This window comes from Heteronotia binoei, chromosome 9, assembly GCF_032191835.1.
Source record: "Heteronotia binoei isolate CCM8104 ecotype False Entrance Well chromosome 9, APGP_CSIRO_Hbin_v1, whole genome shotgun sequence".
NCBI classification, from domain to species: Eukaryota; Metazoa; Chordata; class Lepidosauria; order Squamata; family Gekkonidae; genus Heteronotia; species Heteronotia binoei.
The window spans coordinates 8855929-8880699 of NC_083231.1; the positions used below are offsets into that span (position 1 = coordinate 8855929).

General features: G+C 46.7%; 1 protein-coding gene across 1 annotated transcript in view; it reads left to right on the forward strand.

Annotated features, from left to right (window-relative positions):
* SEL1L3 (SEL1L family member 3) overlaps positions 1-24771 on the forward strand; it is a 65324-nt gene that overhangs the window by 29280 nt on the left and 11273 nt on the right. Inside the window, exons 10-18 of the mRNA XM_060246216.1 lie at positions 87-266; positions 3435-3554; positions 9751-9891; positions 10053-10115; positions 11181-11357; positions 16475-16602; positions 17858-17941; positions 22492-22582; positions 23719-23803. Of these exons, the coding sequence (XP_060102199.1) occupies positions 87-266; positions 3435-3554; positions 9751-9891; positions 10053-10115; positions 11181-11357; positions 16475-16602; positions 17858-17941; positions 22492-22582; positions 23719-23803 (1069 nt within the window). The remainder of the gene's footprint in view (positions 1-86; positions 267-3434; positions 3555-9750; positions 9892-10052; positions 10116-11180; positions 11358-16474; positions 16603-17857; positions 17942-22491; positions 22583-23718; positions 23804-24771) is intronic.

Sequence of the window (24771 nt, forward strand, 5' to 3'; positions counted from 1 at the left end):
AGCTGACCAATCACTTGCAAGATTTTCATTATTACCCTTTTTATGTGGTTGTTAAGCGTGTATTTCTGTTGCTTCATTTTTACCAGGGCCTGCTGTACAGTTTGATCGCTGCTCAGGGAGGCGATAGGCTGGCCTTGATCAGCCTCGGATACAAGCACTACCAAGGCGTCAACGGTTACCCGCGCGATCTGGAGATGTCGTACGCTTACTACAGCGACGTCGCTGTAAAGACACCTCGCGATCATCAGCACGCGGAAGGAGACCAAGTAAAAGAAATACGCAGCATCCAGATTGATTTCCCCCGCCTGAAATATTTTAACGCCGCAGCATTTTATTTCTTAACGCATTTGCGTTCGTGCAGGCAATGCGTTTATATTCTGCCTTTCTGCCATTGCGTTCACTTAATGGTTATTTGCAATTCGGAATAATTGTCTGCAATATAATACATACCGTGCAAAATGCGAAAGGAGCAAACAAGGGAGTTCAGAGCCCGCTCTTAGGTTCTGTTCCTTAACTGTCCCGTGCAATACAGATTGAATGGACTCCGCAGGCAAACCAGATCTTTTCGAGAAACCAACAAAGGTGCCCAAAGGACACGGCTGCCCTCACTATGAATTCCAAGCGAGTGGAATTCGGACATACACAACCTTTGCATATGGAGGTTGCCAGGGCTTTTTTTGTCAATAAATTGGGACTGATTCCCCACTAGCCTTATGCCGCTCTCACCCTCCTCTTCTCCGTAGGGGTTCTGTTGGATTTCACACTCTCTGCCCCGGGGTTGCCACTTGCTCTGCCTCTTTTGTACAGCAAACAAGAACCGGTTTCTGTTTGCCGCGTGAAAAAGGCAAAGCAAGTTGCAGCTGCGGGGCAGATAGTGTGATCCGATGGAAGCCCTGCAGAGAAGAGGAGTGTGAGCATAAAGCTAGTGGGAAATCGGTCTGAGAAACCACTAAATGGCAACATTCACACTTATCAAATCGCACATTTTGCATATATTCAAACTTTGTGCAAATTTTACCAATCATTCATCAACCCGCTGATTCATTGATGAAAGCCAAGTCTGTGTGCAAATCCAGTGAAATTGGGTTCCATTTTACAGCCTGAAAACTGAAGAAGAATAAAATTGAAACGTCTTGAATATCTAGAATGGATGTCTTGTGAAGGTTGAACGGATTTCCTGATCCTTTCCCTTCTATTTGGAGAAATTTGGAGACATTCCATGGACTGCATTATGGACTTGATTTATTAGAGGGATAGGAGTTTGCTTTGTAAATATATTGACGTGCATATGGAAACTGGTTTGATACGGAATGTGTTATGTGAATCATTTGTAAAACTTGCAAGAAGTTTTAATACATGCCAAATTCATTATTTGATAAGAGTGTGAATATTGCTACTTAGCAGTTTCTCAGTTTATTGACTTAGACACTGAGACCCTTTCATTTGTGGACCATACCAGGTTTTTTTTGTAACAGGGACTCCTTTGCATATTAGGCCACACACCTCTGATGTAGCCAATCTTGCAAGAGCTTACAGGGCTCTTCTTAGAGGGCCTACTGTAAGTTCCAGGGAGGGCTGGCTACTTCAGGGGTGTGTGGCCTAATATGCAAAGGAGTTCCTGCCACACACAAAAAAAGCCCTGAGGTTGCATTCCAGCCTTTGACCACCCTCTTTTTCTTCCTTTCTCCCTCTAATCTCCACCCCTCCAAGATACTCACTCTAGTGAGCATCAGGACATCTTTTATGTAATCAACATGTATACACAGTGAAGAAGAAAAAATACCACCTAATGTATGACATGGAAGATACTGACCGATTTCATACTTTGCTTGTTCCGGGGTGGAGAGCCCTTTTGCTACCGGGGCTTCTCTCCGTTTTCGCACAAGTTGCCCCGGAGCTACGAGTTGGTGCGCCGCTATTCCGCAGCAAGCAGAAATCAGAGGATCTCGCTTGCTGTGGAATAGCAGTGCGCCAACTCGCAGCTCCGGGGCAACTTGTGCGAAAACAGAGAGAAGCCCCAGTAGCAAAAGGGCTCTCCGCCCCAGAGCAAGCATAGTGTGAAATCGGTCACAGTTTTCAGGGTCAGATCTTGGTTTCCAAGATACGAAAGGAAGCAAAGGAAAGGGCTGGCCCATGTCCAGGCCTGTAGCCACAGAGGGGCCTGTGGGGGCACTGCCCCTGACTTCCAAGCTGGGCCCCCTGACTTCCAAGCTAGGCCCCCTGACTTCCAAGCTGGGCCCCCTGACTTCCAAGCTGGGCCCCCTGACTTCCAAGCTAGGCCCCCTGACTTCCAAGCTGGGCCCCCTGACTTCCAAGCTAGGCCCCCTGACTTCCAAGCTGGGCCCCCTGACTTCCAAGCTAGGCCCCCTGACTTCCAGGCTAGGCCTCCTGACTTCCAGGGGGGCCTCCTGAGCGCAGTCTGCTTTTTTCACTTCCTTTTTACCATGGCTGACCTGGCAAAGCCAGCCAGAGACAGTTGAGCAGGGCTCAGGAAGGCAGAGGAAGCCATGTGGAATGAGCTGGGAAGGGGGGGGATGGAGCTCCTGGCTGCAAAGTTCCAGGATGGGAGAGAGGAAGGTGGAAAGAAAACGCCCCCCCACTAGCATGCAAAGTACAGTCCTTTCTTCACTCCAAAGTTTTAGGGTCGGCTGCCTCAATTTGGCCACATTCAGAGCCTCCTGCTTCTGCCCCTACCCCAAAAAGCTTCTGAGAAACAGCAAGCCCTGCAGTGGATGGAAATGGGTGCCCCCTCACTTTTTAAAAAGCCCCCTGACTTGTAAAATCCTGGCTACGGCCCTGCCCATGTCCCAAATTCGGAGGCTGCACTACTCAATTTTGGATCCTAATCCGCTCTATTAGACCATTGGCTCAGTACTGTCTACCATAACTAGCAGTGGCTCTCGAAGGAAGCTCCTTCTCATCCTATCTACCAGAATTAGACCGATTCCCCTCTCACCTTGTTCCGGTCTCGTTGCTCCTTTTCCCTGCGGGGCTGCTGCTGGATTTCGCACAAGCTGCCCCGAGCTGGCGAGTTGCCCCGCCCCTTTTCAAGTTCCCTCCACGGCAGATCGAAACCAGTTTTCAGAGGATCCTGCCTGCTGCGGAGGGAACTTGAAGAGAGGCGGAGCGACTGACTGGTCCGGGGCAGCTTGTGCGAAATCCAGCAGCAGCCCCGCAGAAAAGAGAAGAGTGAGAGCGGCGGAAGGCTAGTGGGGAATTGGTCTTGCTTTAATCAGGGGATGCCAGAGGCTGAACCAGGCACAGTGTCTGTGACATACACACTTCCTCTGAGCTTTGATTCTTCGACATCCGCTTAGGAAAGGTGTTAGCAAAATGCAGGAATGCCAAGAAGCAGAACAGAACCTGCCCCCCCCCCCCCGCCATTTTCAGAGATGTGAATGAGGTCTTTCCATGTCTTTTTTCCCTGGCTGTAGGCCTTCGTAGAAGAGATAAGGCTTCAGGATGACAACTTACTGAGAGCTCAAACCAAAGAAAATGGGGACCTCTTTATGTGGCTGAAGTATGAAGCAACGAGAGGAAATGCAGCTGCACAGGTAGGTTAGAAGAAGATGAAGAAGAAGATATTGGATTTATATCCCGCCCTCCACTCCGAAGAGTCTCAGAGCAGCTCACAATCTCCTTTCCCTTCCTCCCCCACAACAGACACCCTGTGAGGTAGATGAAGATATTGGATTTATATCCCGCCCTCCACTCCGAAGAGTCTCAGAGCGGCTCACAATCTCCTTTACCTTCCTCCCCCACAACAGTCACCCTGTGAGGTAGATGAAGATATTGGATTTATATCCCGCCCTCCACTCCGAAGAGTCTCAGAGCGGCTCACAATCTCCTTTCCCTTCCTCCCCCACAACAGACACCCTGTGAGGTGGGTGGGGCTGGAGAGGGCTCTCACAGCAGCTGCCCTTTCAAGGACAACCTCTGCCAGAGCTATGGCTGACCCAAGGCCATGCCAGCAGGTGCAAGTGGAGGAGTGGGGAATCAAACCCGGTTCTCCCAGATAAGAGTCCGCACACTTAACCACTACACCAAACTGGCGTAGCTTTGGGTCACATACAAATTCAGCAAACCCTGTGAGAGCCAGTCAGAAAATGCAGAATTGCGCTTTGTGAATAAGGCGGCCAACTCTGGGGTGATTGAAAGGAAAGGTGTGGAAGTGAAATAAATTCTTTATGAGGGGAGATGTACTCCCACTTTTCTCCCACAGGGGGACCTGCAGTGACCTGTGTGGTCCTTTTCCTCCCTTCGATCCATGCCACAACCTCCAGAAGACAGATGGCTAGGTTCTGTTCTAAGGTTTATAAAGAAAGCAAAAAGCGAGACAAATAGGTCAGACAGTAAATTTGGCTCACAGGGTGTCTGTTGGGGCGAGCGGGGGGGGGGGGGGGGGGTAAGTAAGTAAAATTTTATTTATATCCCGCCCTCCCCCGCCAAAGCCGGCTCAGGGCGGCTAACAACAACAAAAATAACAGTACATTAATAAAACATTAAATTAGGCTTAAAACCAGTTAATACATTAATTAAAAGTCGTTACTAATCTAATAGCATTAAATTAAATCTAACAATAATATTATCATTTGACGCTATGTCTGTTAGTTAGTATTGATGGCAAATCTCTAGACTGGACCGTTTTGATGTTTCTTTGTTGTGCACTTATAGTTCAGCTATTCATAAATGCCAGTTTAAAGAGGGTGGTCTTGCAGGCCCTGCGGAACTGATCAAGGCTCCGCAGGGCCCGTGCCTCCTCTGGGAGCTGATTCCAAAGGTATGGGGCCGCGCAGGAAAAGGCCCGTGTGCGGGTATTCTGAAGTTTAACTTCTTTTGGCCCAGGGGTAGTCAATCTGTTTTTTCCTACTGACCTCAGTGCTCTCTTGGGCTCGTACGGGGAGAGACGGTCCCTCAGGTAGGTCGGTCCTCGGCCATATAGGGCTTTAAAAGTGATGACCAGCACTTTGTACTGGACCCGGTATACAATCGACAGCCAGTGCAGTTCGCGTAGCCCCGGCCGTATATGCTCCCATCTTGGGAGACCAAGCAACAGCCTGGCCGCCGCATTCTGCACTAGCTGTAACTTCCGGGTCCGGCACAGAGGCATCCCCATGTAGAGGGCGTTACAGTAGTCCAATCTTGAGGTGACCGTCGCGTGGATCACCATTGCTAGGTCTGTATGGGGTAGGTCTATATGGGCAGCTGTGTTGGTTTGAAGCAGTAGAACAAAGTAGGAGTCAAGTGCACCTTTAAGATCAACAAAGTTTTATCCAGAACGTAAGCTGTTGTGTGCCCCAAGCACACTTCATCACTTCTTCTTCTGAATAAAACTTTGCTGGTCTTAAAGGTGCCACTTGACTCCCACTTGGTTCTGCTGCTTCAGACCAACACGGCTGCCCCCTTGGATCTAGAAGAAGAAGAAGAAGAAGATATTGGATTTATATCCCGCCCTCCACTACGAAGAGTCTCAGAGCGGCTCACAATCTCCTTTCCCTTCCTCCCCCACAACAGACACCCTGTGAGGTAGATGAAGATATTGGATTTATATCCCGCCCTCCACTCCGAAGAGTCTCAGAGCGGCTCACAATCTCCTTTACCTTCCTCCCCCACAATAGACACCCTGTGAGGTAGATGAAGATATTGGATTTACATCCTGCCCTCCACTTCGAAGAGTCTCAGAGCGGCTCACAATCTCCTTTCCCTTCCTCCCCCACAACAGGCACCCTGTGAGGTAGATGAAGATATTGGATTTATATCCCGCCCTCCACTTCGAAGAGTCTCAGAGCGGCTCACAATCTCCTTTCCCTTCCTCCCCCACAACAGACACCCTGTGAGGTAGATGAAGATACTGGATTTATATCCCGCCCTCCACTCCAAAGAGTCTCAGAGTGGCTCACAATCTCCTTTCCCTTCCCCCCCTCCCCCACAACAGACACCCTGTGAGGTAGATGAAGATATTGGATTTATATCCCGCCCTCCACTCCGAAGAGTCTCAGAGCGGCTCACAATCCCCTTTCCCTTCCTCCCCCACAACAGACACCCTGTGAGGTAGATGAAGATTTACCTCCCACCCTCCACTCCAAAGAGTCTCAGAGCGGCTCCCAATCTCCTTTCCCTTCCTCCCCCACAACAGACACCCTGTGAGGTAGATGAAGATATTGGATTTATATCCCGCCCTCCACTCCGAAGAGTCTCAGAGCGGCTCACAATCTCCTTTCCCTTCCTCCCCCACAACAGACACCCTGTGAGGTAGATGAAGATATTGGATTTATATCCCGCCCTCCACTCCAAAGAGTCTCAGAGCCGCCTACAATCTTCTTTCCCTTCCTCCCCCACAACAGACACCCTGTGAGGTGGGTGGGGCTGGAGAGGGCTCTCGCAGCAGCTGCCCTTTCAAGGACAACCTCTGCCAGAGCTATGGCTGACCCAAGGCCATACTAGCAGGTGCAAGTGGAGGAGTGGGGAATCAAACCCGGTTCTTCCAGATAAGAGTCCACACACTTAACCACTACACCAAACTGGCTCTTTCAACCACCCTTTCAAGGACAACCTCTGCCAGAGCTATGGCTGACCCAAGGCCATGCTAGCAGGTGCAAGTGGAGGAGTGGGGAATCAAACCCGGTTCTTCCAGATAAGAGTCCGCACACTTAACCACTACACCAAACTGGCTCTCCGGATCCAAACTGGATCTAGCTACATGGAATGCACTACATTAAGCCGCATGGGATGGAACGACATCAACCTTACAAAGAAACTTGCCCAGGTACAGGACTGATGAAGCGTGCTTGGAGCACATGAGAGCTTCCGTCAGGGGTGGCCAAACTTGCTTAATGTAAGAGCCTCATAGAATAAATGTCAGATGTATGAAAGCCGTAAGACATGAACATCAGATGCACGTGAGCCGCAAGACAGAAAGGAAGGCAGGCAGACAAATAGATGGGAGGGAAGGAGAGGTGGAAAGAAAGCAACTTTAACTTTAAAATGCCTGGTCCAAGCTGCCAGTTGGCTTGGCTCGGAGAAGTGGTTTAAAGAGACAAGTGCCTTCCCCAGTAGGGCAGCATGGGCTTTGAGAGCCACACAATGTGTGAAAGAGTCACTTGGCTCCGAGCCGCAGTTTGGCCACCCCTGGTTTACGTTCTAAATAAAACTTCGTTGGTCTCAAAGGTGCCACTTGACTCCTACTTTGTTCTTCCTGTGAGAGCCAGTCAGAAAATGCAGAATTGTACGATGTGAATAAGGCAGCCAAATCTGGGTTGGAAAATACCTGGAGGTTTTTGGGAAATGGAGCCTGGGGAGAGCAGGGTTGGGGGAGGGGAGGGATCTCAGCCGGATATATTGCCATTGTCTGCCCTCCAGAGCATCTGTTTTCTCGCAAGGGAACTGATTTCTGGGCTCTGGAGATCAGCTGTAATTCTGGGAGATCTCCCGGCCCCTCCTGGAAGCTGGCAACCTTATGAACCAGCGGTTTGATTAAGGCCAGCTACATCAGGAAAGGTCTGCAGTGCCATGCTATGTAGACAAACCCAGGCTTGAAGGTCTGCAGTGCCATTCTATGTAGATAGATCCAGGCAGGCAGACGTGTTGGCTTGAAGCAGTAGAACAAAGCAGGAGTCAAGTTGTACCTTTAAGACCAACCCAGTTTTATTCAGAATGGAAGCTTTCGGGTGCTGGAAACACGCTTCATCAGACAGTAGGACTGCTTGCCATTCCATCCTATTGTCTGATGAAGTGTGCTTCTAGCACACGAAAGCTTCCATTCTGAATAAAACTGGGTTGGTCTTAAAGGTGCTACTTGACTCCTGCTTTATCCTTTGCAGAGTTACTGCAATCTAAGCCCGCTGAAATCAGCCGGCAGAAGAGGGGGGTAATTGCATAAGGATAGCTCTCTGAAATAGTGGATGTTATGCAGCGTTCCCCTCTAAGCTGAGTTAGCGTGAGCTAGCTCACAGATTTTTAGCCTCCAGCTCACACATTTTTGTCTTAGCTCAGGGAAAATGGCCCCAGAGCCCACTAATTCATGCAGGAGCTCACAACTTTAATGCCAGGAGCTCACAAAGTAGAATTTTTGCTCACAAGACTCCGCAGCTTAGAGGAAACATTGGCGTTACGTACTAGACTTAATGCTTGGCGACAGCTCCCGCGTGCTCTCAGGTTACTGCAGGAACACTAAGGACTCTGGGATACGTGATGGGTTTGGTCTTGAATAGGAAGCCAATGAGCAGTTCTGGTGCGAAGCTTGATTTCCGTGCTTTGGTATGGGGATCTGGGGAGTGGTTCTTGGGAAGCTGGGTCGCAACCCTGCCATTTTGGCTCAGTATGTAGCAATCAGTAAAGTATGATTCCTGTTTCACTCTGATGCATTGGACCCGTATTTAACAGTGGCTGTGACAAACACTGACAAAAATTCCATGCACAACCCGAGACAGCGGCGATACAGGAATATTCCTGTTGAAATGTCAAGTACGGGACTGAAATACAAAAGGATTGTTGTAAGAAGGTAGTTTATGCAGGGCTTTTTTTTCTAGCAGGAGCTTCTCTGCATATTAGGCCACTCACCCCTGATGTAGCCAGTCCCCCAAGAGCTTAGACCAGGGGTGTCGAACTCATTTGTTACGAGGGCCAGATCTGACATAAATGAGACCATGTTGGGCCGGGCCATGTGTGTACCTATTTAAAATTAGGGGCAGAGATATACATTTTATAAAGAACACAGACAAACACAAATATATATATATTTAAAAAAAAATTAAAACATGCTTAAAATGTTAGCGCTCGTTGGTCTTAAATGCACTTTCTTTGTATTTCTCCCATGGAATCCAAGGAACTGGGAAAGGAAGCTCTGGCTCTTTCCTCCCTTCCCCAGGGGACTGGAGGGGGGAGCCTCAGCCAATAGAAGGAAGAGAGGCTTGGCTCAGTAGCTCTGCTGTGATTGAGAGAGCCTGGCAAAGCAAGCTGTCCCCCCCTTCTCCCCAAGAGAGGAGCCTCAGCCAATGGAGAAAATAGAGGTTTTGCTCTAGCTCCTGTGCAATTGTTATGCAGAAGGAAGCAAGAGAGGAGGAGAAGGAAGCAGATGACAGCCAGTTGCTTGGGGGCCTGATAGGAGCCCTCCGGGGGCCTAATTCAGCCCCCGAACTGCATGTTTGACATCCCTGGTTTAGAGGACTCTTACTACAGGGCCAACTGTAAGCTCCAGGAGGATCGGCTACATCAGGGGGCGTGGCCTAATATGCAGAGAAGCTCCTGCTAGAAAAAGAGGCCTGAGTTTATGCATTGGCCTGGACTGTGGCACCATGCCCAGAAGTAGATGTGTTTCTAGATTACCGAACAGCAGAATCCTATGCAGAGTCATTCCAGCCTAAGCCCACTGAAATCAGTGGACTGTAACAGCTCTTGACTCTATGAGAATTAAATACCTTTATGAAAATGGGCATTTAGGGCTTTTCCACATTCTTATTTCCCCACTTGTGTGTTCCTGTCCTGCTGCTTTGGGAGGGGGGCAGTCTGTTTCACGTGTGCTTTGTTGACTCATTATTAAAGTGCATTATGTCTGACCTATCTCCCTGCAGATTGATATGGCAAGTTTTCAGTCCTGGAGATAAAGCAATGTAATTTCAAATTGACCACTAGAGGCAGCAAAACACCTGCAGAGCAAAAAACCAGAAACACGCAAGTGAGGACAGTGAGAATGCAAAAAAGCCCACGGTTAAGTCATCTTTGATATTTAGTTGTGTTTTTGTCTTGTTACAGCAACGGCTGGGACAGATGCTTTTTTGGGGCCAGCAAGGCGTAGAAAAAAATACCAAAGCAGCCGTTGAGTGGTATGCAAAAGGTGCCTTGGAAACTGAAGACCCAGTCTCCCTCTATGATTTTTCCATTGTGCTATTCAAGGTAAGATGGGCTTTGAACATTTCCAGTTATGCTGTGGGGTTAGTTTAAATAAGGTCAGTTTCTTAATTAGTCCAAATGGGCAATTTCGGGTTTTTTAGCATGACGGGAAAGGCAGAGAGAGTTTTTGCATAACTCCGCAATAAATTTTCCTTGCCGTTCAGGGTCAAGGTGTGCGAAAAGACCGACGACTTGCTCTACGTCTGATGAGAAAAGCTGCTGCAAAGGTAATCTATATCAGGTTGTATAGTGGATTTTTCCACCGGTCCCATCCAGATCTCTGCTGCTGGGTCTCATCCATAGAGAATTCTGTAATTCTGATTTGTCAGTTCTGTAATTATGAGATTATCTAGTTTGGATGTAGTTTGTTTGATGTTTTCTTAATGTTGTAAGGTGCCCACTTGCGGGATACGGTGGGGTATAAATCGGAAAATTAAATTAAATTAAACCTTTGGAAATAGGGTTCCCAGCTGCAAATTGGGAAACACCTGGAGATTTTGGGGGTGGAGCCTGAAGAAGGCGGGGCTTGGGGAGGGGAGGGACTTCAGTGGGGTGTAATGTCTTCCGAAGCCACCATTTTCTCCAGATGAACTAATCTCTGTTGCCTGGAGATCAATTGGAATCCCAGGAGATCTCTGTCCGTCAGTCCTAGTGCTGTCCCGTATACTGTCCCGTATAATACAGTCTTTTTGCATATGAAGAGCTAGGATGTCCAGGAGGAATCTTGACTCTTGCCTACTTTCCATGTGCAATAAAGTTTTGCTGTGTACATGTGACCCTCCAGGATCATGCTCTTTTCCTGCATGTTTGGTTAAGTGTAGCGGTTAAGTGTGTGGACTCGTATCTGAGAGAACCAAGTTTGATTTCCCACTCCTTCACATACACCTGCTGATGTGATCTTGGGTCAGCCACACGTTCTCTCAAGGTTGTTCTGCTCAAGGGCAGTTCTGTCAGAGCTCTCTCAGCCCCATCTACCTCACAGGGTGTTTGTTTTGGGGAGGGGAAGGGAAAGGAGATTGTAAGCCGCTCTGAGACTCCTTTGGCTAGTGGAGGGTGGAGTATAAACTGGTGCTCCTCCTCCTCTTCGTCTTCTTCAAAGTTTTTCAGCACTCAGAATTATGGGAAGTCCCAGGATTTTATTGGAGGTGGGCGGGGTATCACAGTGATCAGTGTGGAAAGCCCAGCCTGGACTACATACCATATTACTCTGCCATCAGGGGGGTCCAGTAAAGACAAGAAGGGACAAGAACGCTTGTAAGATTCCGCCTCATTCTCCTTCCTTGTGCCTATAGGGTCTCCCTCAGGCAATGAATGGACTGGGCTGGTATTACCATAACTTTAAGAAAGACTACGCAAAGGCCGCCAAATATTGGTTAAAAGCGGAAGCCATGGGCAGTCCTGATGCCTCCTTCAATCTCGGCGTCCTCCATTTAGATGGGATCCATCCAGAAGCGACTGGTAGAAATCACGTGAGTACAAGTCTTTGGTGTTGTGATGTGTTAGAGTTCTCCATCAACTGTCTTGGAATGGGCTTCAGACATCAACTGTGTCGATGAAGGAGAGGCTCTTGAGGTATTTGGGCTTCTGTGTTGGGGCTGCCTGCTCTGGGTGGGAAAATTCCTGAAGATTTTGGGGGTGGAGCTTGGGAAGGGGAGGGGCTTCAACAAGGCACCCTTCCGAAGCAGCCATTTTCTCCAGGGGAACTGATTTTTGGTCATCTGGAAATCAACTGTAATCTCAGGAGATCTGCCACCACCTGGAGATTGATAAGATAAAGAGAAAACACTGTGAAATTGACAAGCTTTAAATAAATGCAATGCGGTCCTTTAAAACACTCAATTCATTTGAACTTTCAAAAATACCTTTTAAGCAAAATTCAGTGACTCTAACCGAGCTCAATATCCACAATTTGTATCAAGAAAGTCCACATTCAATGCTGTAATGAATTGGTAACATATCCTGCTGTCTGTACGTCCCGTTCCCTGATAGATGCAGGTGTACTGTAATGCTTAAGTAACGTAGAGGTAGCAAGTGTGGCTACATGAGTTCAAGGTTCAATTCATGTTTCATTTGCCACTTCCACTGGCTGCCTGTATTTTTTTCAGGAACCCATGCTAAGGCAACAGCTCACATACATCTCTTACACCTCTTGTTTGCACGATACTTGGACTTGTGTAGCAACACCTATTGGAGCCATATATCTTCAGATGTATTAAATTGAGACCGTTGGAGTTGGAGGAAACGAAACTACGTCCAACAGACCCTTATATTTGCTCCCCAGCTTCCTTAGGGAGGGACGGTGGCTCAGTGGTAGAGCATCTGCTTGGGAAGCAGAAGGCCCCAGGTTCAATCCCTGGCATCTCCAAAAAAGGGTCCAGGCAAATAGGTGTGAAAAACCTCAGCTTGAGACCCTGAAGAGCCGCTGCCAGTCTGTGAAGACAACACTGACTTTGATGGACCAAAGGTCTGATTCAGTATAAGGCAGCTTCATATGTTCATAAGTTCATAGGTCTCTATGCTTTCTGTGGCAAAATGCCCCATTATCTATCAGACTTAACCATTCCAAGTCATCGCAGGGCATTTATGTTGGCTAAACTAAAAGAGTTTCCCTCCAAAGTTTTACAAGGGAGATATCATCGAGTCCCTTTAGGTGGCAGACTCTGTTCCTGTGGAGCGAATATTCCCGACTCAATTCAGCATATATTGCTTGATTGTTCCTTTTATCATAATCTCCGTAAAGATTTATTTGGCAAGCTTTCTTTCTTCCCAGATTTGTCTATTCTGCTGCCCTGTTATTATTTATTGAATGATACTGAGGGGGAGGTTAGCAAGGCGGTGGCAAAATTTTTGGCTGACATCCTTAAATTTAAATCTGACCATGTATGAATGCATCTGTAAGCTCGGTTTCGTTTTGATTTTATCTCCAATGTTTAAATTTTTATATTCTGTGTGTTTTTATTTGCAACTGTTATGCCATTAAAGGTTTGGCATGGTATGGATAGAGGACTGCTACCTTTACATTGCTCAAGCATTAAGGTACATCTGCATCTATCAGGAAACGGGACATACAGACAGTAGGATATGCAGCAGCAGCAGGAGGCCTTTATTGGCATAAAACAGATTTAGCAGTAAAATAGCAATATAAATAATATAAAATCCTAGATTATAGAGTACATAGGGAGCTAATATTCATAAAATAAGTAAAATATATATGAGTCGAGTTTAGCCAAATCAAATAATTTTGAATAAACAATTTTTATTAGTAACATATGGTAGCAAAACTATATCTACAACTTATAAAAACTTAAAGTAAAAGAAAAAACTTTCTACCCCATATCTTACTTTCCCCCCACCCCTCCCCCCGTTACTTGACCCCTGCCAGTGTTATTTACTTAAAGGAAACAAATATTAAAAGTACCCTTAACTATTAAAAAACCCCAAAAGTTATATTCTTATTTTAAAACCTTAATCATTATCAAAGATTGTCCAATGTCCTTTTATTTTCCACTCTTTTTCTACGTATCTTCTGAATTTCTTCCACTCCAACTTAAAAAGTTCCAAATCATAGTCTCTTAATTTTCTTGTTAATTTGTCCATTTCACTCCATGACATAACTTTTGTAATCCAATCCCATTTCTCTGGTATTTTTCTTGCTTCCACAGCTGCGCATACAATGTCCTAGCAGCTGAGAGCAAGTACCATATTAAAGTTCTGTCTTTCTTTTGGAAATTTTGCCATTTGTAATCCCAGCAGAAAAGTCTCTGCCACTTTATTGAATTCAAATTAAATAATTAAAACAAATAATATGTGGTCATTCCAGAACCATTCTCTGTCGTATTTCCATGGCCTGTTGAAGAAATCTAGCAACCGTTAAAGTTACCTCAGAGCAAGTGTCATTTAAAAGTTTGTGGTCTTTGCCTGAATCAGCACAGCTCAACATATCTGCTAAAATATCTTTCAGGTATATACAACGAATATCATCATAAAGGGGACAGTTCAATAATACATGGGAAATAGTTTCAATACACTTGGGATCACAAAGACAATGTCTATTAGAGTACTCAATCCTGTTAAATCTACCAAATAAGATAGCAGTTGGTAATGCATTACATCTCGTTAACGAGAACGTGCGCCGTTGCTGTGGAGCTTGCAGAGAGGAGAAATATGACGCTAATTTTCCTACTGAGAGAGGAAGTTCAGTGGGGAGCAAGACTTGTTGGCCAGGCTATATAACGTTTGCATTTCAATATCTAGAATTCTGAGCTTAAGTTTCAAAAATGCATCTTATAAGGATAGCATAAGAAGTGAATCTAAATCAATGCCCATAGATTTAATTTTCCTCTCAATAAATACTGGCCAATTTGACAAATTAGATTCTGAGAGCCGTTGATATAAAAGGCTCTCTGAGTCAGAGTGGAAATGTAGCCGTAACCAATATTTAAGTGACATTAGCCATGCTTGTGTTTTCACAAGATTCGTCCCTGTTTCTAAACATAAAACTGCAGGATATGTTACCAATTCATTACACCGTTGAATGTGGACTTCCTTGATACAAATTGTGGATATTGAGCTCGGGTAGTGTCACTGAATTTTTTTAAAAAGAAAATGTTGAAAGTTCAAATGAATCGAGCGTTTAAAGGACCGCATTTATTTAAAGCTTGTCAATTGTCACAGTGTTTTCTCTTTATCTTATCAATCTATACACTGTGGTTTCCGGTTTGGTCTCCTTGCCACCTATAACCTGTGCCTGCCAAAGCCCTTTGTTGTGCAGCCAGCGAGAAAAGAGATGAGGCTTTGGCTTGGAGACAATGGCAGCTTTTTCTGAGAACCAAAGGGAGTTTGAAAGTAGAGTCACTGCTTGTGGCCTATTGGTTAAAATCTCATTTTCACTAAACAAGGTGTTTCAGGGTTTTTTTTAAAAAAATGACCAGTGGTGAGGAGAAATATGAATGGAATGTGATGCCTTTCTCAACCCACTTTCTGCTCTCTTTAAGTCTCTTCTTAGTCAACAATGAATTCCCTCAGAAATGTCTCTTTGTTGCATTGCTGACAATATTCTGTCATGTGTCCAGATGGTCTCTATCTTTTTAAACTTATTTTTTTCTTTTTCCTTTTTAAATTTATTTAACAATACTAAAATTTCAGCATATATAACATATATATATATATAATAGCGTAGGGCTAGTGTGTAATACAGTGTGATACAATACATCATTTACCTTTATCTCAACTTATGAACTTATGAAGCTGCCTTCTACTGAATCAGACCCTGGGTCCATCAAAGTCAGTCTTGTCTACTCAGACTGGCAGAGGCTCTCCAGGGTCTCAAGCTGAGGTTTTTCACACCTATTTGCCTGGACTCTTTTTAGTTGGAGATGCTGGGGATTGAACCTGGGACCTTCTGCTTACCAAGCAGATGCTCTACCACTGAGCCACCATCACTCCCCTTTAGCGGCTCTCCAGGGTCTCAGGCGAAGGTTTTTCACGCCTATTTGCCCGGACCCTTTTTAGTTGGAGATGCTGAGGATTGAACCTGGGACCTTCTGCTTACCAAGCAGATGCTCTACCACTGAGCCACCATCCCTCCCCTACTCTCCAGGGTCTCAAGTGGAGGTTTTTCACGCCTACTTGCCTGGACCCTTTTTAGTTGGAGATGCTGGGGATTGAACCTGGGACCTTCTGCTTACCAAGCAGATGCTGTACCACTGAGCCACCATCACTCCCCTTTAGCGGCTCTCCAGGGTCTCAGGTGAAGGTTTTTCACGCCTATTTGCCTGGACCCTTTTTAGTTGGAGATGCTGGGGATTGAACCTGGGACCTTCTGCTTACCAAGCAGATGCTGTACCACTGAGCCACTGTCCCTCCCCTAACACAGAGAGTCTATCAAACACAGAGAGTCTATCTTTAAAAAAAAAGACCAACATGGCAGATAAATCTACTTACCAAATTAACCAATCTTTTGAATGGTTCTATTCCATAGATGATCTAAACTATATCTGTATCTTTTTGGTAAGCATGTATCCAGTTTATCAATACCACCATCTCCCATGTACCCAGGGAGATGGTGGTATTGTAGGCTTGCCAGCCCCTTAGTGGGAGCAGAGGAAACCCTGCTTTTGCAGGCTCTTGTAGGTCACTGGCCAGCTGGCTGGTGGGAGGAAATCCCACCCCCAGCTGACCTTTTCAGGCCTACTTCCAGTTTCAGAACTCCTTCCAGTTGGGGGTGACACTCTTGTTTTGGGGCAAATCTCTATGGTTTGAAGCCAAATTTACCACAGAGTTCTGCCCAAAAACCAGAGTGTCACCCCCAACCAGAAGTAGGCTTAAAACTGGAAGTAGGCCCCAAAATGACCAACAAAACTTCCAGTCTCCTGGAAGGACATCAGGAGACCCCCGCAGGCCAGGTAAGTCAACCTGACAACCTTGAGCTATTGCTTGGTAAATATATTTGTCCCTTCATCCCCTTCGCTGGAATGGTTTTAAAAGATTCCCCCACCCCGTCCTATATCTGATGAATTAAAACCAGGTGAAGAGTTAACTAGAAAAAGTTATCTTTTTTTCCCCTACCATTTTCTTTCTTTTCCAGACGATTGCTGCTGATTATTTCCGTAAAGCGGCAGAAGATGGCCACATGGAAGGAACGTTGCGATGCTCTCAGTACTATATCACGGGAAACTTACCAAGTTTTCCCAGGGACCCTGAAAAGGCAGTGATGTAAATAACGCTTAAGAAATTGTCAAGCGAGAAAAAAAAATCTTATTTCATCAGAACTGAATCTAAACTCTGAATTAATGTGATTAGAAAATAAACTGTGTTTTCTCCGGAATATACGCAGGTCCCCAAAATGATGCCTACCAAATGTTTTTAGAATTGGTTGTGAAGATTTAAAAAAAAAAAATTGCTTTGGCAGCAGCTGCCACCACAGCACAAGGATCTTCACAGGGGCAGCCATTTTGTGGCTGGCTCCACCTTCTGCGGCTGCCATTTTGTGGCTGCACCCACCATGCTGTTTCAGAATTCCAGAGGTGCCTGCAGACTTGGATCTTGGTGGTCTCCCTTGGCTGCAGGCCTGAAGCAGAGGCAGAGCCGGATTAACAATTAGGCCAAGTAGGCATTGGCCTATGGGCCCCCATGCCTTTAAAGGCCCCGGGCTAGCCTTCCCCCCCACCCCCCCAGTTTCTCCCCTGCTTGCAGCCCTCCCAGCCTGCAGGAGCAGCCAGCAACTGAGCTGCTCTTTGCCTGACTTGCCTGGTGCGGCTGCTACTGGCGTCATTGCCAAGTTTGCCTCTCTCTGCCTCTCCCCCACAGCTTAGCAAAAGGGGCTTTTAAAGAAGGTGCCTGCAGTAGGGGCCATGGGTGGTGGGGCAGGCGCTCAGAGATAATTTGCAAAGGGGCTCCCAAGATTTCGACTGCCTAGGGGCCTCCACAGGGTTTAATCCGGCACTGGCTGCAGGTTTTTTCTCGTGTTCAGCATTCATGAGGCCCAAACTAGGCATGTCATTCATCATGTGTTCTCCACAGGGAACAGCAGCCATCAGTCAGCTACTGGTCCCCATGGAGAAGGTGGCTGCCTTCCGTTCTCTCACTTCCCTCCAAGAACCTGGGAGGCAGAGTCTCCTCTGAAAAGAGAACATCCTCACAGACAGAAACTTCTTCCCTTGGTCTCCTTCAGGAGGTCTTGTGGTGCAGCCAGCTTTAACGTTCTTCAGGCTGTGTAGTGGAGGGTAGGGCCTGCCCACCCACTCCTTCATTATGTGCGGGCCATTCACTTCTTAAATGTAAATCTAGCCAGGCAAGAAGGGGATGGTGGTCGTTGAATGAGAAGGCAGCAAGTGGGGGGCACACGTGGGCAGAGAGACTGAGATTTCCCCCTGCAACCTGTTCCCCTGGGAGCAGGATTGTGCATGTTAGGTATTTGCAAGCCAAAAACATGGTTGCAAACCTTTAATGGTGTTATTTTCATTTGCAGCTGGGCAAAATATGTGGCAGAAAAGAATGGCTATTTGGGCCACGTTCTCCGAAAAGCCCTCAATGCTTATCTGGATTTGTCGTGGTAGGTTCCTATTCTGCTAATAAATATAGATTTTGTGTATGTATGTGTATATTGGTTGCTGTAGAATTGATAGAGTAGTAGAACAACATGCCTTCCCTGTGCATGGGACAGAAGGGACTGGTGATCAGAATCTCCCACACTTTGCTTCTCTTACATCCATGCAGTTGTATTGGGCTGTTGATGTGATCAGAGAAGACACAGAGGAGCAGCCATGCTTAACTCTGAAAAGTAGTGGGTCAGTGATTTCAGCATAGCTCTTTTATTAGCGAAAACCCACTGAAAACACATGCGACTAGCAGCAATTATATATACAGAAACTCCACCCAAAACATACCTCCAGCAATAAACAACCCAATAGAAAAACAGACGCTCAGAATCCCTATTTGCATGAGCTTCAGTCAAATGGATATTGCCTAATTGGCAGGCTCAGCAAGGGCGGCCACTCTGAGTGTAGCTGCAAGGAGCCTCTCAAACAATGGGCTTTATTCAAATGGATATTGCATAATTGGCTGGCTCAGCAAGGGTGGCCACTCTGAGTGTAGCTGCAAGGAGCCTCTCAAACAATGAGCTTCATTCAAATGGATATTGTCTAATTGGCTGACTCAGCAAGGGCAGCCACTCTTGAGTGTAGCTGCAATGAACTTCTCAAACAATGGGCTTAATTCAAATGGATATTGCTTAATTGGCTGGCTCATCAAGGGCGGCCACTCTGAGTGTAGCTGCAAGGAGCCTCTCAAACAATGGATATTGCCTAGTTGGCTGGCTCAGCAAGGGCAGCCACTCTGAGTGTAGCTGCAAGGAGTTTCTCAAACAATGGGCTTCATTCAAATGGATATTGCTTAATTGGCTGGCTCAGCAAAGGCGGCCACTCTGAGTGTAGCTGCAAGGAGCCTCTCAAACAATGGGCTTCGTTCAAATGGCTATTGCCTAATTGACTGGCTCAGCATGGGCGGCTGCTCTGAGTGTAGCTGCAAGGAGCTTCTCAAACAGTGGGCTTCATTCAAATGGCTATTACCTGATCGGCTGGCTCAGCAAGGGCAGCCTCTCCACCAAAGAGTCTTCATTTGAATCTCCCAGTACATTACAGACCCCTTCCCCCTTTTCCATTTCTGTAATCGAAGGTACTGTCCCTGTGCTGCTTTTAGCTCTCCATGTGAGAAAAAAGCCCTCCACGAGCCCACGAGTATAACCTGGTAATTCAGACTCTGCCAAGACATTGTAGCATTTTAGGGAGAAAATGTTGATAATTATAAGCTAAGTGACAATCAACTGCTTTTTAGTGGTGGCCCAAATCCAAAGTAGGTCTCTTCGTCCACGTCCTCACAGGCACAGGCACAGACATAGTTTGCCAGCTGCATTCTACAGAGGACTGTGCCCAGATCCTTATGATGTTAATTTTAACACTCATCCCTCACGTAACGCATACCGCCCACAGTTCTTCCGATACCCGCAATCGCCATTCTGTGTGATCCCATATTTTCAAGCTTCAATACATGCAGACGCACATGCTTGACGAACCTGGGTTTCTGGTCTAGGGTCGGGGAGAGGGTGCGGCTTTATGAGAGGATCTTTTTTAAACACAGCATTGGGTATTTACCAGAAGTCCTTACTGGAAGTGGCAAGAGGTAGCTCCAGGAATCTCCAGAAACTCAATTCCAAGAGCTACCCCTTTCACGTCTGGTAAGTTCATAAGTCGGTATTCAAACAGTTCCCCTGCTGCCACTCCAATCAATGGGATCTGAGGATGGGAGATCTCCCGCCTCCCACTGAGGGCTTAGTAGGCCCTATTTTGATCATGTGTACTGAAGCTGGGAAATATACACCCTGCCTCGTTCACACAAAACGGTGCATGTTGAGAGGATCTGACAGAGCACACTTTCCTGGTATTCAAGGTACGATCCTAAGAATATAAGAAGAGTCCTGCTGGATCAGGCCAGTGATCCATTCAGTCCAGCATCCTGTCTCACTGGTGACCAACCAGTTACCTTGGAGGACCAACAACAGGGCAAAGAAGCCGAGGCCTTTCCTTGATGTTGCCTCCTAGCATTGGTATTCAGAAATTTACTGCCTCTGAATGTGGAAGTTTCATTAGTCACCATGGCTATCAGTAGCCAGCGATAGGCCTATCCTCCATGAATCTGTCTAATTCCCCTCTTAAAGCCAGTAGGAGTGCCAAAAATACAATGTGCCAAAAATATAAGAAGAAGAAGAAGATATTGGATTTATATCCCGCCCTATACTCTGAATCTCAGAGTCTCAGAGTGGTCACAATCTCCTTTACCTCCCCCTCCTCACAACAGACACCCTTTGAGGTGGGTGGGGCTGAGAGAGCACTCACAGAGGCTGCCCTTTCAAGGACAACTCCTATGAGAGCTATGGCTGACACAAGGCCATTCCAGCAGGAGCAAGTGGAGAAGTGGGGAATCAAACCTGGTTCTCCCAGATAAGAGTCCGCGCACTTAACCGCTACACCAAACTGACTCTCCGTAATGCGAGAAAAGAGCTGAACTCTGCAAAGAAAACACCCAAAAGAAAGCAGAAGAAAGCGCCCAAAATGAAATGACAAAGCTAAACCTCAATGAAATGACAAAGCCAAACAACTGTTCCTCTGGTTCTGATTTGGCCAGCAGAGGTAGCTGTTGCTTTAGAGCTACGGTCCTTGCGTCCCAAACCCTGCTGCCACACTGTTTGGGCCACAGAAGATCTGTGTGTCAGAATCAGGCTGCTGCTGAATTCCTGTAAAACAATGGGAAGAGGCTGGTTGGGCATGTGATGTGTACTCTTAGTGAACTAGAGTGGAGGACAGAACCCGTAGTCCAGGGGTGTCGGACTCATTTGTTATGAGGACCGGATCTGACATAAATGAGACCTTAACCGTTTTCGCACACTGCTCACCTCGGAGTTACGTCCCTCTTCACTGCGCAGCGTCTGCTCAGATTTCCCACCATCTGCGCCAGAGGAGCAGGAAGAGTCGCGGCTTCTGCGTCGCAAACGGAAATCGCTAAAACCCAGTTTCCGTGAGCAGTGTGCAAAAACGGTTAATGTTGGGTTGGGTCGAGCCATGCTGGACCATGTGTCTACCTATTTATGATTAGGTATGATTGGAGAAAGTCCAGAAAAGGGCAACTAGAATGATTAAAGGGCTGGAACACTTTCCCTATGAAGAAAGGTTGAAACGCTTGGGACTCTTTAGCTTGGAGAAACGTCGACTGCGGGGTGACATGATAGAGGTTTACAAGATAATGCATGGGATGGAGAAAGTAGAGAAAGAAGTCCTTTTCTCCCTTTCTCACAATACAAGAACTCGTGGGCATTCGATGAAATTGCTGAGCAGACAGGTTAAAACGGATAAAAGGAAGTACTTCTTCACCCAAAGGGTGATTAACATGTGGAATTCACTGCCACAGGAGGTGGTGGCGGCCACAAGCATAGCCACCTTCAAGAGGGGTTTAGATAAAAATATGGAGCGGAGGTCCATCAGTGGCTATTAGCCATAAAAAAAATTTGCCACTGTGTGACACAGAGTGTTGGACTGGATGGGCCATTGGCCTGATCTAGCATGGCTTCTCTTATGTTCTTAGGTAGCAGAGATATAAATGTTATAAAGAACACAGACAAACCCAAATATATATTTTAAAAAACTTGAAACATTCTTGAAAGATTAGCACCCATTGGTTTTAAAGATACTTTCTTTGTATTTCTCCCATGGGATTCAGGGAACTGGGCAAAGGAAGCTCTGACTCTTTCCTTCCTTCCCCATGAACATCAGATGTTTAAGAGTCACATGAAAGGGAGGGAATGGGGGTGGGGGGGAGGGAGGCATATAGATGGGGGAGAAGGAGGGGAGGTGAAAAGAAAGCAACTTTAAATGCATTTTCCAGGCCACCAGCTGGTTTGATTTGGAGAAGTAATTTGAAGAGGCAAATGTCTTCTCCAAGCTGGCCAACATGACAGTAGGGGCTTCAAGAAAAAGAGCCAGTTTGGTGTAGTGGTTAAGTGCGCGGACTCTTATCGGGTTTGATTCCCCGCTTCTCCACTTGCACCGGCTGGAATGGCCGTGGGTCAGCCATAGCTCTCACAGAGTTGTCCTTGAAAGGGCAGCTGCTGTGAGAGTCCTCTCAGCCCCACCCACCTCACAGGGTGTCTATTGTGGGGGAGGGAGATAAAGGAGATTGTGAGCCACTCTGAGATTCGGAGTGGAGGGCGGGATATAAATCCAATATCTTCTTCTTCAAGAGCCACACACCATGTGTGAAAGAGTCACAGTTTGGCCACCCCTGTCCCATGCGATCTCCAGCCACCACCTGGAGTTTGGAAACCCTACCCAACACCCTTCTGCAGCTGCAGTGGAAAACACAGTAGCTGGCAGGTTAGGTGTCTTTGAGAGAAGTTTCTTTGCCAATACTGACCTTCTAAGAAAGCCCTGCTAAGTTTCCAAAAAGGGTTCCCCGGAACAGAGCTCAAAAACCACTCTGATATTTGATTGTCTTCCTTAGGCTTTCTTTGCTTTGCTTTGCTTTTGAGTCTCACCCACTTCTCTCACATTTTAGGCATGAAGCCTTGCTGTATTACATTCTGTCTGCAGAAACTGGAATCGAAGTGTCGCAGACCAATTTAGCACACATCTGCGAAGAGAGACCAGTAAGTTCACCTTTTCACAACCGCTTTCTATTTTATATATTTTAAAATGTTGCTGTTCTTCACAGTTTTTTTGGAATACTTCCCCCTGGTTTCCTTCCCTCCTATGCTTATAACTTTCTCAGATCCTTTTTGCTCTTGCTAGAATGTATGCCAGGAGTGGCCAAATTGTGGCTCAGGAGCCCACATAGCTCTTTCACACATATTGTGTGGCACTTGAAGCCCCCACTGCCCTGTTGGCTGGGTTGCAGAAGGTATTTGTGTCTTTAAATCATTTCTCCAAGCCAAGCCAGCCAGCGGCTTGGAGAGTGCATTTTAAAGTTCAAGTTGCTTTCTTTCCACCTCTTCCTCCCTCCCCATCTATTTACCTACCTCGCTTCCTTCCACCCTTCCTTTCTTCCACCCTTCCTCCCTTCCCTCCCTTCCCTCCCTTCCCTCCCTTCCCTCCCTTCCCTCCCTCCCTTCCCTCCCTTCCCTCCCTCCCTTCCTTCCTTCCTTCCTTCCTTCCTTCCTTCCTTCCTTCCTTCCTTCCTTCCTTCCTTCCTTCCTTCCTTCCTTCCTTCCTTCCTTCCTTCCTTCCTTCCTTCCTTCCTTCCTTCCTTCCTTCCTCCCTCCCTCCCTCCCTCCCTCCCTCCCTTCCCGTTTTGTGGCTCTCAAGCATTTGACATTTATTCTATAAGGTTCTTATTTTAAGCAAGTTTGGTCCCCCCCCCCCAAAATGTATGCCCATTCAACAGCAGTTATGAGAGGCTACTTTTTGCATCTTCGCTACTCAGATAGAATTTGCTCTCACTCTTTTGTTTAAGATCCAATCTCTCATGTTTTATTGGAATACCCTCTATATTCTAATCTGCGACGCCATTTTGTTCCACTACGGCCAGTGAATTTCAATTATTTTTAATCCAATCATGGAGGTCCCCTCTCTGCTCTGGTCAAAATCCTAATATAATCCTGGATGTTGCAAAAAAAATTATCCCTTTTGTCTTTCGGAAAATAAATAGAGATTATAAATGAAATGTCAGATTGTTACACTGCTCAAGGCGTTGAGTTATAGAGCTTTTATGGAACAAAGGAAAGGAAAAACGTTGCTTGTAAAGCAATCTGAGTCCCTTTTTTCCTCTCTGCCTATTCCTTCCCAGCGTGTGGCAGAAAGGTACTTGGCTACTGACTGTGTTTGGAGATACTACAATTTTTCAGTTTCTCAACCCAATGCTCCGTCGTTTGGTACGTATAACAACTTCTTCTCGACAGCATTGTACGCGTTTGGTGTAGTGGTTAAGCGCGTGGACTCTTATCTGGGAGAACCAGGTTTGATTCCCCACTCCTCCACTTGCACCTGCTGGAATGGCCTTGGGTCAGCCAGAGCTCTGGCGGAGGTTGTCCTTGAAAGGGCAGCTGCTGTGAGAGCCCTCTCAGCCCCACCCACGTCTGTTGTGGGGGGAGAAGATATAGGAGATTGTAAGCCGCTCTGGATCTCTGCTTCAGAGAGAAGGGCGGGGTATAAATCTGCAATTCTTCTTCTCTTTGGCAATTCAAAATGACCTCCTCCCTTGCGATAGCCTGATGCTTGACAGCAAGTGGCAGCTGACAGGCGCCTGATCATAGCCACTGGGATGTGCGTCGCAACTAGTGTGGCCAGAGCTTTTTTGGTGGGAAAAGCCCGGCAGGAACTCATTTGCATATCAGGCCACACCCCCTGGCATCACCATGGTTTCACACAGGTCTTTTCCTACAAAAAAAGCCCAGCAGGAGCTCATTTGCATATTAGGCCACACCTCTCGATGTCAAGCCAGCCGGAACTGCGTTCCTGGGCGTTCCTGCTCCAAAAAAGGCCCTGGGTGCTGCAGATCTTCACATGGGGCTTGGAGATCTTTAGTGATTACTACTGATCTCCAGATAATAAGAGATCAGTTCCTCTGGGGGATATGAGTGCTCTGAAGGGCGGACTGTGTGGCAGTGCTTCCTGTTGAGGTCCCTCCCAAAACCCCACCCTTCACAGGCTCCACCCCCAAAATCTCCAGGTATTTCCCAAGCTGGAGCTGGCTAGCCTAGTCCAATTCCAAATCCCTTTATTGGCATAGAAATAAAAAAGTACAGCATAGCAAATTTACATGGAGTTTCAGCTATAAAAACCAGTCAAACTTCAAGAAGGGGGAGCTCGTCTTTTGCTCCCTGATTGTTAGGGCAGCCAA